Here is a 16,411-nt window from a genome sequence, read left to right as displayed (position 1 = left end):
TTTGGGTAACTCCTGCTGCAGAGAAGCACCGTGACTGCCCGGATGTAATTATCAGGGAGTTGTTGGAATTATTAATCCTGTCAAAACTGATCCTGTCGCCTGTAATGGGGTGACTTTTCTGACCCGGCCTGGGGATTTTGATTCTGGCTTTAAGCCAGCGGGCTCCTCCTGAGTTTGAGTGCTGCTGTCGAGGTGGCTCCAGGTCAACATAGCTGGTCACTCCCTGGGTGTCGCTGGACTCTCTGGCACTTACTTCCAGCGGTGAAATAATCAGCCGATGGAGGCTGCAGCTGGTCTATGAAACAATGAGTCCTGTGGGGAATAGTAACTCGAGTTTCATCAGGTTAGAGAACAGCTTGATTTCATTTACAAGATTTTCTAATAAGCTTTGGCCTCTTATTCACGCGCATTCTTATGAGTCATTCGCTGTAGGGGACGTAACACCCCGGGTTCCTCGGGGAGCAGCTCCTCAATCAAGTTTCCTTTTATAAAACAGGTTGAAATAAACTGACACAGTTCAGTCCAAAGTAGAGTAAAAACTCATTACGTTGTGGGGGAGGTTTACTTTCAGCCCCGAGGCTTTTCTCAGTTACACAGTAGATTGTTTCTGGGTCTACAATAAAATAGAATGGGCCGCTTTCTTCTTGTTTAAAATCCCTTTCCCAATAAACCAAGACTTACAGGGCGTTATGTTGTGGCGAATTTTCACCGGCGGCTTTAATCGGCAGTCCGGTGTGTTTACAGTTAGTCGCGCGGGCTTTGACTGCTCTGACACTGCAACGCTCGTCTTTGTGACAACCACGGGGCAGCTGATTCGGCGCCTTAACTAATGATTGCTCGAATTAATTTTTTAAAATCAATTTTCACATGATAATGGTGTTCTGAAAAACACTTAGGTCAAATGTTTCATATTTTTGTGCTCACGTAATGCAATTACCTCTTTTTGAAGCATGTGTGTAGCAACACATTATATGGCTCTATTCAGGGAAGAAATAAGCTTTCTGCAGCGGTGCACTTCAATATGAAGCTCCAGCAAAAAACAAACAAAAGGAGAAAAAAAAAAAGAGGAGAAAGCTGCAGAAGGCTAGTCTTGGACCCAGACCCTCACATGGCCCCTGGCTTTTACAGCAGTAGCAGTCAAGAAGCTCTCTGTCAGACTCACTGATTGGACTTCAGCATGTGTGAAGTCCTTTTAGTTTGAATTGAAGTTCAGGGAAGCAGAAAGCCACAAACGAATCTGTTGTTTTGTCCCTCCTGACAGCCTCCAGAGGAGATCTACTCGGCCGGTGACTCCATTGTGATCAAGTTCCACTCCGACGACACAATCAACAAAAAGGGATTTCACGTCCGCTACACCAGCACCAAGTTCCAGGACACACTGCACTCACGCAAGTGACCAGCGGAGGCCAGAAGGGGCCGTGCAGGGCAAAGGGGCAAACGGAGGGGCCCCCAAGGGAGGCGCCAGCCAGACGCTCGGATCCCTTCGGCCAACAAAATGAATCAGACACGACAGAACAGCCGCAAGACCACCAACCGCACCTCAGCTCCTAGGGGCTCTAGCTCCCCCCACAGACTGTGAGGAGTAAAAGCCATTCTGCAGTACACCTTGTTTTTACCTTTCTATGGTTAGGATTGGGGTGGGAGGGTGGATGTCTGCTTTAGGTGGACAGTAGGGGAAAATGTATTGACCCAATACCCCCAGATATGTTTTTTTTGTTTTTTGTTTTTTTTATTGTTCTTTTTTTTTTCTTCTTTTTTTAAATAAATGCCGAGAAAGGCACAAAGGAAAACAGTGGATTCTCAGGACCTGTAGGAAGGCGGGCATCAGCTGGACAGATCCCTGCTTTTGTCAGGCCAGCCTGCCACATGCAAGGGGAGGAGAAGAAGAAGAGGAGGAGGCATATGGGGAACATCTCCTGCACTCCTCAGTAAAGGCTCTCTTCACCTCACTCTCCTCTCATCCCTTTGATTCAAGGATTCCTATCCATAAGAGGATTAAAAGGACTTGACTTGAGATATCGATACTGTATGTCAGTCAAGTGCATGTAATTGCAAGGCAAGGAGGAAAACGGTACTGTGACAACACCAGCATTTGTAATTGGCTTTGTCCTGACAACCAGCGGCAAGATTCTCGTTGTTACCATTAACAAGCAAATGTAGGAATCTGTTATCTTATCAAAGGACTAATAAATGAAATGTGGTCCATATCTTCTGGTTGGTAATTGCTTGCCTGATGATTGGCTATTACTGTACCTCCGTGTATAAAGTAATGTTTGATCTTTCAAAGGGAACGTGTGCTTTTCTCAGCTCGAACCAGTTAGCACTTTACAGTGAATTGTTCCAAAATCATGAGCTTATGGAATTTTGTGAAATGCAATGCCAGTTCACTTGTTTTTAAATGCATTTTATCTCTTATTCTGTTATTATATATATATTTTTTTTTTTTGTAATTGCTCCATTTAGTTCCTCAGGCATACTTGAACATTGTGTGTGCCCTGTAACATGGGGTAATAAAGATATGACTTATGTTTCCGTGTTGATTTACACGTCTGATGTAAAATAATTTCTCTCCAGAGAAAATGCCTTTTTCTTGCTACAATGAAGTATTTCTCAAGAACCAAATGAGCCTGGGTATTTATTGTCATAGTGATTACATATATAATGCAATGGGGGGGGGGGGTGTATTTCTGAAGTTAGCCTTATAATTGCCTTCCAATGTATAGCCAATGGTCAGTGTTGAATATACTTTGTTGCTCACTCATTCCTTCTCTTTATTTATTATTCAGCACCATGTTGCATGAGCCTTCTGTGGCCTGACACACTTGTTTGATGACTGACCTTTTATCCATACTGCTAATTGAGCTCAGCTCTGTAAACCTGTTTTTTAGGCCACTGTAGTTAAATTGTGTTCTGGCAGAGATTACCCAGGACGTGCAAGACGGAGTAACAGACCAGAGGACTTGAATGCTCCCTGTTTGAAGTAAGTTTGTTGAAGAACCTTTGCAAACACAGGAAAAGAACAGTCAAATATAAACAGACTATCTCTTATTCATATTATCTGTTATTCAGTATTTATAGACGGGAGCTTTTTCATTCCAGACGACAGTAGGAAAGCATTTGCTTTTCCACTTTGCTAAATATTCATTCCTCTACATGTAACATCACTCGCCCTCTGATTATTCCATTACTCTCCTGTTTTTTTTCTTTCCCTGAAAATGAGGAGCAGAGCGATGTTGCTGAACAAAAAAAAAATGCTCGAGTGCCTGACAGTAGGCCCTTTACTTAACAAAAGTACTGCACATACATAAATGTGTAACAAGACTGCAGGCTTGGAGAGATCTTTTTACAAACAAAACAAAAAAAATACCATGTAAATTAATAGACATGGTTATAGGTGGGTATAAATAAACATAAGTAGAGATACATCTCAATATTTCTCATTATTTTATATCTCAAGAGTTATTGAAATAAGTAGAAAGAGATTGAGAATAGCATTAGATAGATAGCTAGATGGGTATTGAGAGAGATCTCTATAAAGATGGGTTGGAGAGAGAAAGAGAGCTATCGACAAATGAAGGGGTAGAGAGAGAGATATCAATAGATGGTAGACAGAAATAACAGATGTCGATATCAAGCTCGATACATCTAGGTACCCTACAAGAAGCACTGCGGTAATAGAAAAAAGAAGGAAATGAATGTGAAAGGTACGCAGACATTCAAACACTCCCCTTCATTCACAGTGGAAATTAAAGTCTCTCCAGAACAAAAGTCAACGGGTTTTTTTCCCCTTCTAATTTTACTCCTATTTGTTCTCATCTTCCTACATCCATTTCCATCACGCTGAGTAGAAAATACCTCTTTGTGTAGAACAGCGTCCCTTTATTTAATAACCAGCATGAAACATTAATGCAATTCATTGTTTCATCTGACCTCTTTCATACGAGTTATTAACAGCCGCCCAGAGATGCGACGCAATCTACAGTAGCTCTCCCGGTAATTATGTGATTATAAGCCAACAGCGACAGGCCGTCATCCCGCCGCTCCGTTACATAACCGTGCAGGAGGAAGGAAAACAAAAAGAAAAGACCCCGAGCTTTTCTGCACCTGTTTTATTTGACATCCACGAGTAACAACACGCACATAAACCAGAATTTACTGCTCCTGCTGCAGTCGGCCCCTCTCCCCCGACCGTTACGTTGTGCGGTTTGACAAATGGCCGTCACCTTCACTGCGGGGCAGAGTGGAGACGCTATTGAGTGGTGCTCTGAATTGTGGGAGATCCGAGCAGGTTACAGTGAGAGGCTGTGAGTGTGGCGGAGGGCTTGTGGAGGGTACACCTGAGGAGCTGATAAAAGGTCTCTTTTAACCCAATGACAAAAATAGACACCTTGAAGCATTTTGTAAGATCTGAGATAAAACGAAGTCACAAAAGAGGAAAGTGACTTGTGCTAAATATTGGCTTTGAGAGTTCTTCTAAACGTGTGTGTGTTGGCAGCATCCAAAGCTCAGTTCAGAATGAGTAAGAGCAGCATACGCAGACATTTACATCATCTTACATTACATTTAACATAAAAACAGAGTATAAATTTGGTTTATAGAACTTTTAATCCAGCCACAGTGGGACATCATAAGCTCTGATACAAATGTGGCTGAAAAATCACATTCAGTGCAAAATCGAGACAAAGAAAACAAAACGACGAATAAAAAATAAAAAAAACCCAAAGAAACATTCTGATGCTTCACAACATGGCCACGTATCAAAGTGAACCATTAACACTGGTCTTCACGGACATCGCAGCGCTGCGCTGTCAGTGTTCACAAAAGCAGGTCACAGAACAGTCAGCAACTCTTCACAACTCAATAAGTAACACAGATGAAAATTGTGACTCAGTCAGTGTTTCCCAACAATTACTCCATCATCTAGGGCTGAAGATGAAGGGGGAGAAACAAACCAAAAACAGCTCGTGTGAATCAGAAATCAACCTACTATTATGAGTCACATATTCAGTTACACTAGATTTTAAAAAGAGACACCCAGAGTGGGGATTTTTTCCCCCTCTATACTTAACAATCCACTGATCAATACAAGTGAGAACAAAGAAAAAAAACTGTGATAACTCTGACATCTTTGTGCTGTAAAGTATGTAACCGTGTACTGAGCCGTTGTTCCACAAACATGGAAGAAAGAAAATAGTTCTCACAGGTTGCATACAGAGGAACGCCTCTGTGTGACATCAGTAGTGTTTATGTGGTGAGTGACTGCCAGGCCATGGCACCCAGCTGTCCCCCGACCCACCACAGAGCTGCTCCCAAAGAGGCGGCTGCCATCACAGCCAGGCTGGCCTTGAGTACAGCGCCTGGGTGTCTGCTGAAGCGGGCCGGGGCCACGCAGGCCAACGTGGCCACAGTCACGGTCAGGGTGAACAAAATGGAGACGGCCGTGTTAATGGCCACAATCTGGCCGAACTTGGCGAAAGGCACAATGACACAAAAGAAGAGAGGGACTGTGGAGATCGCTGTGGTGACAGCGCTGGACACTATGGCAACACCCACATGGTTCACTGCCTCCAGAGTCCGCCTCTGCCTCTCGGCCTGAGGCTCCTGCGAATAAAACAGAGATTTAAAAAGTGCAGACTCTTAAAAAAAACACGCTGTGGTCAATTTGAAATTAGAATAGTCGCGTACCAAGTTATGAGAAGGCATAGAAGGTGTGGTCTCCCCAGCCAGAAGGTATCCCTCCACCAGGTGTAGACAGTAATCCACCGAGGATCCAACAAGTATTGACAGAGAAATTGCCTCCACTGCTCCCATCTCCCATCCCAGCCAATACATGAGCGCCACTACCAGACAGATCACCCCTATTCAAGACCAAAAACATGAGGGAAATGCACTCTTGGTTATTTGAAAACATCACTTTCAAATGTAAATATGTTAGTGCGGCTCTTACCGAGAATGGTCACGAGCACGGGCAGCAGCAGCAGAGGATGTGCGGTAAACACAGAAACAGCTGCCACGCAGATGGCCAGAGACAGCAGCAGACTCCAGAGGGCACTCTCCACACCTACAACAGGACCAGAGGGCAGCACTTTCGGCATTTGTATCGGTCTCCAGTTTTAGAAAAGGAAAAAACAAACACTGCATCTCTTTGACATCTGCTCCACCTCTCACTTGCCTATGATTTCCATGAAGATCTGCTTCCAGTGCTCACACGTCTGGAAGCCTCTTTGCAGAGAAGAGGTCTGCGGGAGAGTTGCGAGCTGCTCCTGGATGAAGTTCTCCCACTGCAGGAAATCGGAATACGTCTGAAATGAGGATTTTCCCTTGTATGTGGTCTTACAAGGGAGGAGAGAGAGAGAGAGCGAGAGAGAGAGAGAGAGAGCGAGAGAGAGAGAGAGAGAGAGAGAGAGAGAGAGAGAATTAAGGCGTTGCGGCAACTCTGAAACCGACGGCGGTTTGTCGCATGGAGATGAAGAGACTTACAGATTCGAAGGCCATGGACAGCCAGCGGACCTTCCCTCCATGCATTCCCACCGCTCCATGGGACAGCTGCCCTGGGAGCAGGTTGGGTTCAGGGAGAGAGTGGCACTCAGGATGAAGAAGAGGCAGAATGGAAGATAGCTTGTTGCCTGTGAGGAACAGCAGAGTTTTTAGCCTGCTTGCTGTCAAATCAGAAGGCCTAACCTTGCTGATTTGACTTTATACTACTTTTTTGTGCCACAAAAAAACCCCACATTTGAAAAGTTACTTTCCCTTCCCATCAGATAAGCAAATGTTACCTGACGGCAAGCACTGTGCTCCTCCCGGCTTTACGAGCTGTGTGTTTGCACTAACAGCTTTGCAGATTTTGCAAAGATGCCCCATCTCCTGGAAAATATCAAAGTCTGGATCCAGTATAATGCTGCCCTTTGGAGAGAATCAAACAACAAATTTACAACGGTGAGAAAGTCCTTTTAAAATCCGGTGCAGCGTTCCTCCAGTCGACAGTTTAAGATGCATGTGGCGCAGGTGTGACCATCACCATATCTCCAATCACGTGGTTGTCCCTGCGTTCGGTTCGGTTCACTCCCAGGATCCCAAACACAAGGAAAACCATGGCTCCGGTGTCGACCAGAGGACGCACCGCCGGTTGGCCGCACACACCGCCGCTGCACGGATTGAAGCCAAACGTTTTGGATGGTTTCGTTTTGGCAGCAGATGAGGGATCTTTGAAAATAGAAGCAAAGAAAACCCTTTCAACCACGTTTATTTATACGGGGCAAAAATATCTGCATAACTGGTGCACTGTGAAAAAAAAAAAAAACTCTCCAGAGGATTCACTTTAAGAGGAGAAGTCACATCAGTGCGTTTTCTCTGTAGTTAAGACTCAGCTAAATGACAGGAAAAAGACATTTGTGCAGCGTGACTCATGCGGAGTGAGAACTGTTTTCCTGATGTTAACAAACAGTCTTTATGTTTATCACGAGATGCTTGCTCGCTCACCGCTGGGAAAAAACGTATAAAAGCTTCCCCGTGAAGGTCCATCAGGCCCAGAGCTAATGCCACAGCCTGGCGGGTTGACACACACGCGGCTGGGATGAGGTCTCAGGCGGCACTGAGCAAAGTACAACTTCCTAAAGGGAAAAAGCAGAGCTGAAAAATGACAGATTTCCCCACTAAAACAACCTGACAGCCTGTCTCAGTCTCTGTTTTACATTCTTCCTTTGTGCCTTCACCTGCTGTGCTGCTGTGGGGATGATGCTACATAAAAGGAAAAATCTGGCGTCCAGCCATGACGAGGATCACACGAGCCGGACGTGATCATCCAGCTGTCGTACGGGAGGTATACGTGGGAAACACACACTGTCATTCTGGCGGTGTAATTGCCATGGGGCTGATTAAAAGCCTATTCAAATAAAGCAAGATTAGTTGTAAGCTGCTTTAGTGGGACTCGAATTATTACCAATATAATCAGGTTGGCTTTTTTCCTGCTCTCACACCTGGAATGATGACACCTCACGCTCTGTGCTGCACATCTTCCACGGGGACGGGATGCTGGCGTTAAGGGAGAAGCGGTAAATGGTTGTAGAGGCTCCGTGGTCTAACTTTGATACGTACACTGTCACAAGAGGGCCTTGAAAAAGGTACAAAGTTCAGGATTTTAAAGACAGGAAACAGGGCTTAAATGAGAAAAGGGCTGGGTTTGGGTTTTTTATGTGCTGGGTTTTTACCTGTTTGGTTAGTGAGTGAGTCCTGTTTCACTCCACTCGGAGCAGCAGTGGCAGTTGTCCTGCTCGGCCTCTGCTGATGTGTAGGATACAAAAATGCAGACGAGGGAGCGTGGGTGGGAAGTGGGTGGGGTTTTTCCATGAACACACCTGCAGGACACGACATGTTTTTTTTTTCTTTCTTTTGATATTCGTTCCAGATCTAAGAAGTTAACCGAGTTGTGCTTCCACTCTTACCTGAGCACATGGGACAGGAGATGCCTTGGCCGCTGAGGTTGCTCCGCAGAGCCAGCAGACTCTGGAGGTTTGTATCTTGGCGGAAAAGAAGGGGAGCGTGAGTGGCCGGCCTCAGGAGACAACAGAAGGCAGCTGAGAAGACCAGAACCAGGAGAAAGACACCTGGGCCAGAAGGGAGATGAACAAACAACGACAGAAAAGAGGGTTTGATAGAACAGTTGTGGGACAGATCAGCAGTGAGGATCAATTACAGTCACTCCCAAAGAGTGTGGTTGAATCCTTCATGAGAATGCTTTGCACTCACTCTGACAGGCAGAATCCCCTCGGGGCAAACAGAGATTACAGAATTTCTTCAATAATTCTTACTTAAGCCTGAGGTGACTCTCACATCTAAACCAAACATTAAGAGCTCTGCACACAATATCTTAGAAGCCCCAACCGCTGAGTTTTGGGATATAAATTGATGTTGTCTTTGCAAGTTCTGAGTTAAGATTAAATCTCACCTAGAACAGTTTTCCGTCGCTCCACAACCGGCTTAGCCACTAAGTGCTTCAAGGCCCACTGAAGATTGGTGCTCACCACACCCACGTGCCGCTGCCCCGGAGGGGACAGAGGTGTCTCGACCGACAGGGACAGGATGGCCGCATCGCCGTCTGTGTCGCAGAAGCCTGGCAGAGACGAAGGAAAAGATCCTCAGAGGTGCCCCGCGAGACACATTCTTACAACCAATCCCCCTGCCAGCCTTCATTCCGATGCTAGGCAGATAATAATCTCACCTGGCTCCATTTCCACTGACAGAAGAGCCACATCATCATCCTCGTCCGACAAAGGGCTGTGGTTCGCCGACAGGCCCGAAAACAGCTTCCAGCTTCGCGGGGTGGAGAGTTTAGGGGGAGAGAGAGAGAGAGACAGCTGAGGGGGATTAGATCTGGGTGGGTGTCACGCAGCACAAAAAGTAAGGAAGCAAAAGCTTACCAGCTCAACCAGGCATGTTCACGAGGCTCCACAAACTGTGTCCAGATACAAAGGGCAGCAGGCATCAAGACAGACACCCAAAGCCAGCAGCAGCTGACGATGAGAGCCATGAATAGGCCGAAGTCATGCACGGCTGGGATCTGAGTGTCAGGTGAACAAAGCGCAGTGTAAAGGACCTTGAAACATTCAATTTGTGCTTATCGTGGGAAAAATGGTTGTCTGCTGAGAGAGGCACTTCTATTCACCCACTGTAGGAGAGTCATTTATACACCCTGTACATGTCCTATTAAGCGCTGTTATTTTCTTTTCTTTCTCAGTTCCATAATTACCTGAGAGAAGGTGTTAGCGGCATAAGCGGCCGCAGTCGTGAAGGAGGTCAGAAATGTCGCTCGGCCAGCTGTTTTAATTGTGTAGATCATTCGCTGCTGCGGCTGATGCAAATGAGACGCCTGTCTGAAAGTGCTGATGAACACAAACACATCATCCACCCCTGAGAGATGAAGGGTAGACAAAAGGAGGACTTCTTAGCACAACTCATGACAAAGAGTTGTAGTTTTCCTCATTTCAGAGCAATAGCTCCACGTAGCATTCACATACAGCTGAGAGTCAGAAAATAAAAAGGTCATTCATTATGTTTGCATCTTGTGCGCGAAATCAGCTAAAGCCTGCAGCTTGTTAGTTTAGCATGAAAAGCCTGGAAATGGGAGCTAGATGGGGACCTACGAGAGGCAGAGAAATACAGTGAATTTTCACAGTGAAGTCAGTCATTAACACTTATACATTGTATAATTACTCTGCACACAACACAGCTTTACTACAGCATGTTATATGGAGGGGATTATGGGGGATTGTGCCATTTGCTTAACTGGTGACAAGACTCCACTGAGTCACTAGAAGTAGTAATTAAATCCCCTGTAAAAGTACAAGGTGGCACTTTTACATTTTAATGAGATTTAGTGGTTCTGAGAGGCAGTTTTTTTTTTAAACTTTAGACCCAGCCAGGCTTGTGGCTTCTTCTTCAATTCTGTATTTAGGTGTAGCTAAGCCAAGCTTGCCTTGAGCTTCACATACGATTACATATAACATTATAACCACTGACAGGTGGTAACACTGATCATCTCTTCATCATGGCACCTGTTAGTGGACGAGTTATATTAGGGAGCAAGTGAACATTGGTCCTTTAAGTAGATGTGTAAGAAACATAAGGATTTGAGTGAGTTTCAAAGTGTGCTGGCTAGATGACTGGCCAGAGCATCTCCAAAACAGCAGCTATCGTGGGGTGCTCCCGGTCTGCAGTGCTCAGTATCTATCAAAAATGGTCCAAGAAACAGTGGTGAACCAGCAACAGGGTCATGGACAGGTTTGGTTCAATGATGAACATGAGAAGCGAACGCTGGCCCGTGTGGTCCGATCCAACAGAGAAGCTACTGCAGCTCAAATTGCTCTAAAAGCTTAATGGTGGCTCTGATAGAAAGGTGTCAAAATACACGGTGCATTGCAGTTTGTTGCAAATGGGGCTGCGTAGCAACAGACCAGTCAGGGTGCCCATGCTGACTCTTGCAGACCATGTACATCCTTTCATGGAAACGGTATTCCCTAATGGCCGTGGCCTCTTTCAGCAGGATAATGCATCATGCCACAAAGCAAAAACAGATCAGGAATGGTTTGAGGAACAAAAACATGATTTTGTGGTGTTGACCTGGCTTCCAAGGCCCCCAGATTTCAATCCAATCAAGCATCTGTCCAATGTGCTGGTGAAACACGTCCGATCCATGGAGGCTATACAGCACAACTTACAGAGTTTGCTGCTAACATCATGGTCTAGAGGAATCCATGCCTCGCTGGGTCAGGGCTTTTTTGGCATCAAAAGGGGGACCAACACATTATTAGGTAGGTGGTCATAAGGCTGTTCAGTGTATTTTACAAACCCCAAAGTGGCATCAATCTTCATAAACACAAAGTGTTTTACAAAATGTCAAACTATTGCTTAAACGACTTACCGATACCGATAATAACAAACGCTGCAACTCCGTTGAGAATGCCCAGGTACCTCACGCCAAACACGACGTGGTATAAGAAAAGAGCCATCAGGCAGCTCAGTCCGATGCTAGCAAGTCCAAAGAAAGTCAAAAAGACTGCGCAGAGACAAGAAGAAGCTTGTAAATATTTCTGCGCCTTCAAACAGAAACATGTACACACATCGATGTAAGTGAAATACGGGGATACTGTACCAGAAAAGGAGGTAAGGACGTAGACAAGCACAGTAATACAGGCTCCGCTGACCACAGCCAGCATCATGTCATTGTGGAAGGTGTGTCTCACCTCGTCATCAAACAGCTCTGTTCCCCCATATAGCACCTTTACCTGACTGGAACAGGCCACACAGACAAAACAACTTTGAGTGTTTGCAATAGCATTCAGTACCTGTGAATACGAGAGTTTTTACTGACCTGGTAGACTGGTTGGCCAGGATGTCTGCATATTGGACCACAAAGTTTTTGAAGCGTGCTCTCTGCTCATCCGCTCGGTCCTGCAGGGAGTAGTAGGACGGCAGAGGAGCTCCGAAGTGGATTTCACTGCGTAACAGGGATGAGGACAGATGCTCCGGGGACAGACTCTCATCCACGTACCAGTAAAACTGCGGGTGGGTAATGGCCAGGCCCAGAGAACCTGCACATGAGGAGAATCAGCAAAGTTAAGTTGGGCTACCCCAAGGAGTCATTCAAGCTTGAACTGGAATTTCAACCTGCCTTTAATATCAGCCAAGTCTGGGCCCATGCCATCATAGTAGATCTTGCCTCCTCTCTCACTGGGGTAGAGGTATGACAGGAGGGAGCTGGGTGGGGAGCAGTAGGACGGCCCCAGTGGCAGATCCCTCAGTAACTCCAGAGGCTTCCAGCAGAACTGATGAAACTGTGGGTGCTGCATGAGCAGCCGCTCAACTTGGTGTATCGTCTGCAGGCGCTCTGGAGTGAAGATGTTGCGCTCGCCTTTGCCTTGAGCCACAAACACCAGCTCAATCCTCCACAGAGCCTGGCTCTGTAAGTAGTAATTGGGAACAAATCTGCGCTTCCTAATGAGGGAAAAAGTTGAATTTCCATCCCCTAATCTCGCCTCTTCTTCCCCGTTTCCTGGATTTATGCTTTCATGCGTCCCCGTTTCCCCCTGACCCAGATGAGGCGCTGTCCTTTCATCTCTGCTTGCTGCTGCTCCTCTCTTCTGATGATCACTGGCTTGTAAAGGGTCCCCTTGAGGAGCGGAGGACCCCGTGTCCTCATTATCCATCTTATTGAACACTTCCTTCCTGCCCAGCTTCTCAAGCAGAAGCTCTCGCAGCGCCTCAGACTCCATGTTATCTATGTCTCGTCTGCGTCTGTCCCACGACCCCAGCTGAGTCTTTACGGCGATGGCGAGGGCGTCAAAACGTTCAGCTGAGAAGTGGCTGTGAACCTCAAAGGCACTGTAGGAGAGGTCTATGTCCAGAGGAGGGCAGTAGAGCAGCATGTAGGCAAAGAGGGCACATGGCAGCAGGACAGCTGCCCCTAAAACCGCCCCACTGGCCCAGGGTTGCGTGTAAACCCACCCCACTGCCTTCCACAGTCCACAAACCCAAGCATCCCCCGAGGACCAGCTCTGCTCCGCGGCGTGTGCTGCTCCATCCTCTTCCTCCAGCTCCTCCTCCTCTTCTCCACCACCCCAGCTGGTGTGAAACAGCAACGGCTCATCATCCACATCCATTGCGGCACCTGTCAGGGACACATAAGACCACTTGATCATCACTCACTTAACGTTATGGCTGTTGTCCACTTGGTCAGGTGAACATGAGCACAGCTGCGACAGAATGGGGGACAAGGCAACTTTGAAAGTTGTGCTCAGAGAGCAAGGACACGAGCGAATTAAGTCTATCCTGAAGCAGCTGGTGAGAAAGGCCGTCCACTGGTTGCTCGCATGGAGAAAATTGAGCGAGGGGGACCTTTTCCCCCCTTCTTGTTCTTCCCCTCAAGGGCTCGTAATAGAAAATGGCTGGCCGAGTCCTGCTTTAAGATGCTGATCACAAGAGCTTGGGGTGAGACGGGCTAAAAAGCTGTGATTTAATTCTTTTCTCTGCCAGCCCATGCAAGCCATTATCACCCGGAGAGCGTATACTAGTGGGGTTCTACATATGACCAGTCGATGCAGTTGTTTCCATCCTGCACCAAATTAAATCATCTCACTTGTCTAATTAGTGACAAGAAGAGTGAGCGGGGTATAAAGAGTTTATCTCCAGCGATGGGCAGCCTTCGACTAATCGTGTCAATAGGTGTCACTTCCCCCCCACCCCTACGCTTCTTTTCTCTCAGGCAAGACATTGCAGACAGTTTGCATTCAAGTGGCAGTGAGTCTGCTAACTGCAGCAATTTATCTATTCTCTTTAGAACGATGCTTTAAGGTCAGCCAGGTAAGACATTGAATCATAATTATGTGTAAAAGATAGCTGTAGTCAGCTTTCTAGCTGGAGTGAAAAATCCATCATAAAAGAGAGTAATTTACAAATGACACGGATTAATCGATATTTGCAAAAAAAGATTCCTCCCGTTGGAGAGCAGGGAAGAAAGACTGTTGAGAGGCAAACCCTTAAGATGCCAAATGAACTGTAGGCGTGCTGATTTATGGGACAGTTTGTGCTCTTACATCTAAACGTAGTTGATTTCACGGTGGCAATAAAGGGAGTGCTCCACTCGGAACAGCCAGCCTCCTTGTGCGGCCACCGTGCAACAGTCAGACTCCGGCTCACAGACTGGGGGATGTATTTAACGGGCACATCATTAAAATCCTTTACCCTCCAGTTCCTCGCCCTTTGAGAGAAACACGTTTGATGTTCTCAAACATCCACCATGGTTTCACGCTGGATTTGACATTCAATAGATCTTAAAACCTGCGGAGTTGAAAGCAAGAGCTCCGCCCTGCATTTCACGTTCTTAGAAAAAAGGCCAAATTTGGGACTTCTTTTAAAAATGGACAACACTTTGTTTTATTAAGCACCATGTCATCCAAGTGCACGGACAAGGGCACCGCTGCCCCTTTTAATGGGAGTGCAGATGGGGCGCGCGGTGTGAATGTGAGCTTCCCGCATTTTTAGAGGATAAACGCATTAATGGTGTTTGTTTGGTAGCTTTTTGTTTTTTAAGACAAAAGCTCAGGATGCATCACTAAACAAAAAGAAAACCATCTAATCATTCTTTTCAGTGACCTTTTTCTCTTAAACAACACAGACATATATTTTTAATATAACAAGGAAAAATAATTTGTTCCAAATTGCTGGTGTAATTTCAACTTATTATGACTCGTTATCTGCAGCCATCGTGGGCTATTATTCCATAATGAGTCCTATTATGTTGTTTTCCTCTAATGCTGACTTTTCCTCGTCAAATGCGTTTTCGGTCCAAGCGTCACTATTTTGCATTGAAAAACACGAAGAACTAAACTCGATATGATTCTGTACTTGGGGGGTAAATGAAATTGAATACAGCTACTAATTTTGGCAATTAGATTTTGGTAATCCTCTCTGCCCCCCTGCCCTCCCCTCTCAAGCATGTTTTGGTCGTGATGCTCTCAGCAGCAGATGAGAGGAGGCACACAGAGAAGTGCAGAAATATCATGCGAAGAGTGGGAAAGGGAGAGAAGAGAGGAGAGAAAAACGGGGAAGTGGGTGAAGAGATGGCGCAGCCATCAGACATCAAACAAACCGTGGGCTCCTTGAAAATTTGTCAAAAAGAAATTTCTGATGGTTAATAATTATGGGGGGGGCAGCAGCACTACAGGTGCATCTTAGGGCCCGCTTCGACATAAAAAAAAAGCCTCACAAGCCGAGCAGATTTCAAACTCTAAGGATGTATGAATGAATTAGGAGAGTGAGGCAGGCTCAATGCAAGCTCTGCCTGCTTTTTATGATCCCTCTACTGTCTACACGTGCCTCGCAGCGGCGTGCAGGTACAGTGAGGGAGAGATAACTACCCACGGCCTCGGGGACGCATCCTTTCGTCTCTTCGTGATGAGTCTGGCACTCCTTCGCATCCAGGAACATTGCGCCTCGTGTACAATAATTATGAGTGGAGTACATCTGCAAAGCACTGCGAGCGGTACGCAGCCTGGTATAACTAATGTGTTTACAAGCTGCCAGAACTGTTCAACGTCGCTTCTAAAAAAAAATCAATAGGAGAGAGCACCCGATTTAATCCACACCGGCGCAGGTGTGGATTAAAAAATAAGAATAAACTGGCATCGTGCTTTAAGTGTGTGTTGGTGTAAAAGCAGTCTGCCATATGGCTGAGTGTACATTAAAGCTGCGTCGCTCTTAAAGGAGAGGATGTGGTTTTCTGTCTGTAATGCAGTTACATTGTGACAAATGAGACAGGTGAATGCACCAGGAGGCCTGGAGTGAAGTTGCACGTGCTGGGTTTTCAGGTATAAAATTGTGTTAATTGTCTGAAAATGAATTTTTGATGCCTTTGACATCCCGCTTGCTTTCAGGCTCACGTGGGAACTTTGTAGCTTTTACATTTTTTTTCCCCCAACAAGTGATGTTTGTGCTGTACCTGCCAGCTCGTTGGAAGCACAGCAGGTGTAGGTGATGGACAGAGCTGTCTCGTATGTCGTGTTCAGCGAGATGAGGGCATCCAGGATGATGAACTGGAAACCTAATGTACGCACGGCCTTTCCCGTGAAAACACAGATAAGCTCAGTGTCGGTGTTATTACCCTCCTTTACATCTCTGGGTGATGTGAAGCCGGCGAGGTGTACGCTCCGAGCAATCCCCAGCTTGCTGTGAGCCTGAACCCTTCACATATCATCATTACTCTCAACATCTCTCTCAGCACTGTGTTTGCCCTCAATCTCTTGCCCTTTTCTTCCCATCAGTCTCGCTGCCTTTTTTTTACCCCCACATCCCTATCCTGTCCACAAAGGTGAGAGATTTGTAACCTTCAATACTGATAGCACGCACACGCACACACACA

General features: G+C 46.1%; 2 protein-coding genes across 5 annotated transcripts in view; one reads left to right on the top strand and one right to left on the bottom strand.

Annotated features, from left to right (window-relative positions):
• The window catches only part of bmp1a (bone morphogenetic protein 1a), a 30,084-nt gene extending 27,467 nt beyond the window's left edge, over positions 1-2,617 (top strand). For both annotated transcript variants that reach the window (XM_013909902.1, XM_005729402.2), the window contains exon 20: positions 1,262-2,617. In XM_013909902.1, the coding sequence (XP_013765356.1) occupies positions 1,262-1,396 (135 nt within the window). In that variant the 3' untranslated portion in view covers positions 1,397-2,617. The remainder of the gene's footprint in view (positions 1-1,261) is intronic.
• A 2,297-nt stretch (positions 2,618-4,914) lies between these two features.
• disp3 (dispatched RND transporter family member 3) overlaps positions 4,915-16,411 on the bottom strand; it is a 12,847-nt gene continuing 1,350 nt past the window's right edge. For all 3 annotated transcript variants that reach the window (XM_005729399.1, XM_005729400.1, XM_005729401.1), the window contains 20 exons: positions 12,167-13,162; positions 11,867-12,086; positions 11,648-11,784; positions 11,417-11,551; positions 9,746-9,906; positions 9,417-9,556; positions 9,218-9,309; positions 8,945-9,109; positions 8,442-8,603; positions 8,208-8,354; positions 7,977-8,110; positions 7,713-7,882; positions 7,480-7,610; positions 7,019-7,203; positions 6,777-6,903; positions 6,481-6,626; positions 6,173-6,332; positions 5,948-6,061; positions 5,686-5,858; positions 4,915-5,601 (listed from right to left, as the gene is read on the bottom strand). In XM_005729399.1, the coding sequence (XP_005729456.1) occupies positions 5,245-5,601; positions 5,686-5,858; positions 5,948-6,061; positions 6,173-6,332; positions 6,481-6,626; positions 6,777-6,903; positions 7,019-7,203; positions 7,480-7,610; positions 7,713-7,882; positions 7,977-8,110; positions 8,208-8,354; positions 8,442-8,603; positions 8,945-9,109; positions 9,218-9,309; positions 9,417-9,556; positions 9,746-9,906; positions 11,417-11,551; positions 11,648-11,784; positions 11,867-12,086; positions 12,167-13,154 (4,044 nt within the window). In that variant the 5' untranslated portion in view covers positions 13,155-13,162 and the 3' untranslated portion in view covers positions 4,915-5,244. The remainder of the gene's footprint in view (positions 5,602-5,685; positions 5,859-5,947; positions 6,062-6,172; positions 6,333-6,480; positions 6,627-6,776; positions 6,904-7,018; positions 7,204-7,479; positions 7,611-7,712; positions 7,883-7,976; positions 8,111-8,207; positions 8,355-8,441; positions 8,604-8,944; positions 9,110-9,217; positions 9,310-9,416; positions 9,557-9,745; positions 9,907-11,416; positions 11,552-11,647; positions 11,785-11,866; positions 12,087-12,166; positions 13,163-16,411) is intronic.

Source organism: Pundamilia nyererei, unplaced genomic scaffold, assembly GCF_000239375.1.
Source record: "Pundamilia nyererei isolate P.nyererei 1_Seehausen unplaced genomic scaffold, PunNye1.0 scaffold00033, whole genome shotgun sequence".
Lineage (NCBI taxonomy): Eukaryota > Metazoa > Chordata > Actinopteri > Cichliformes > Cichlidae > Pundamilia > Pundamilia nyererei.
Note: the sequence above shows the minus strand (reverse complement) of the source record. Positions and strands in the feature narration are given on the sequence as shown.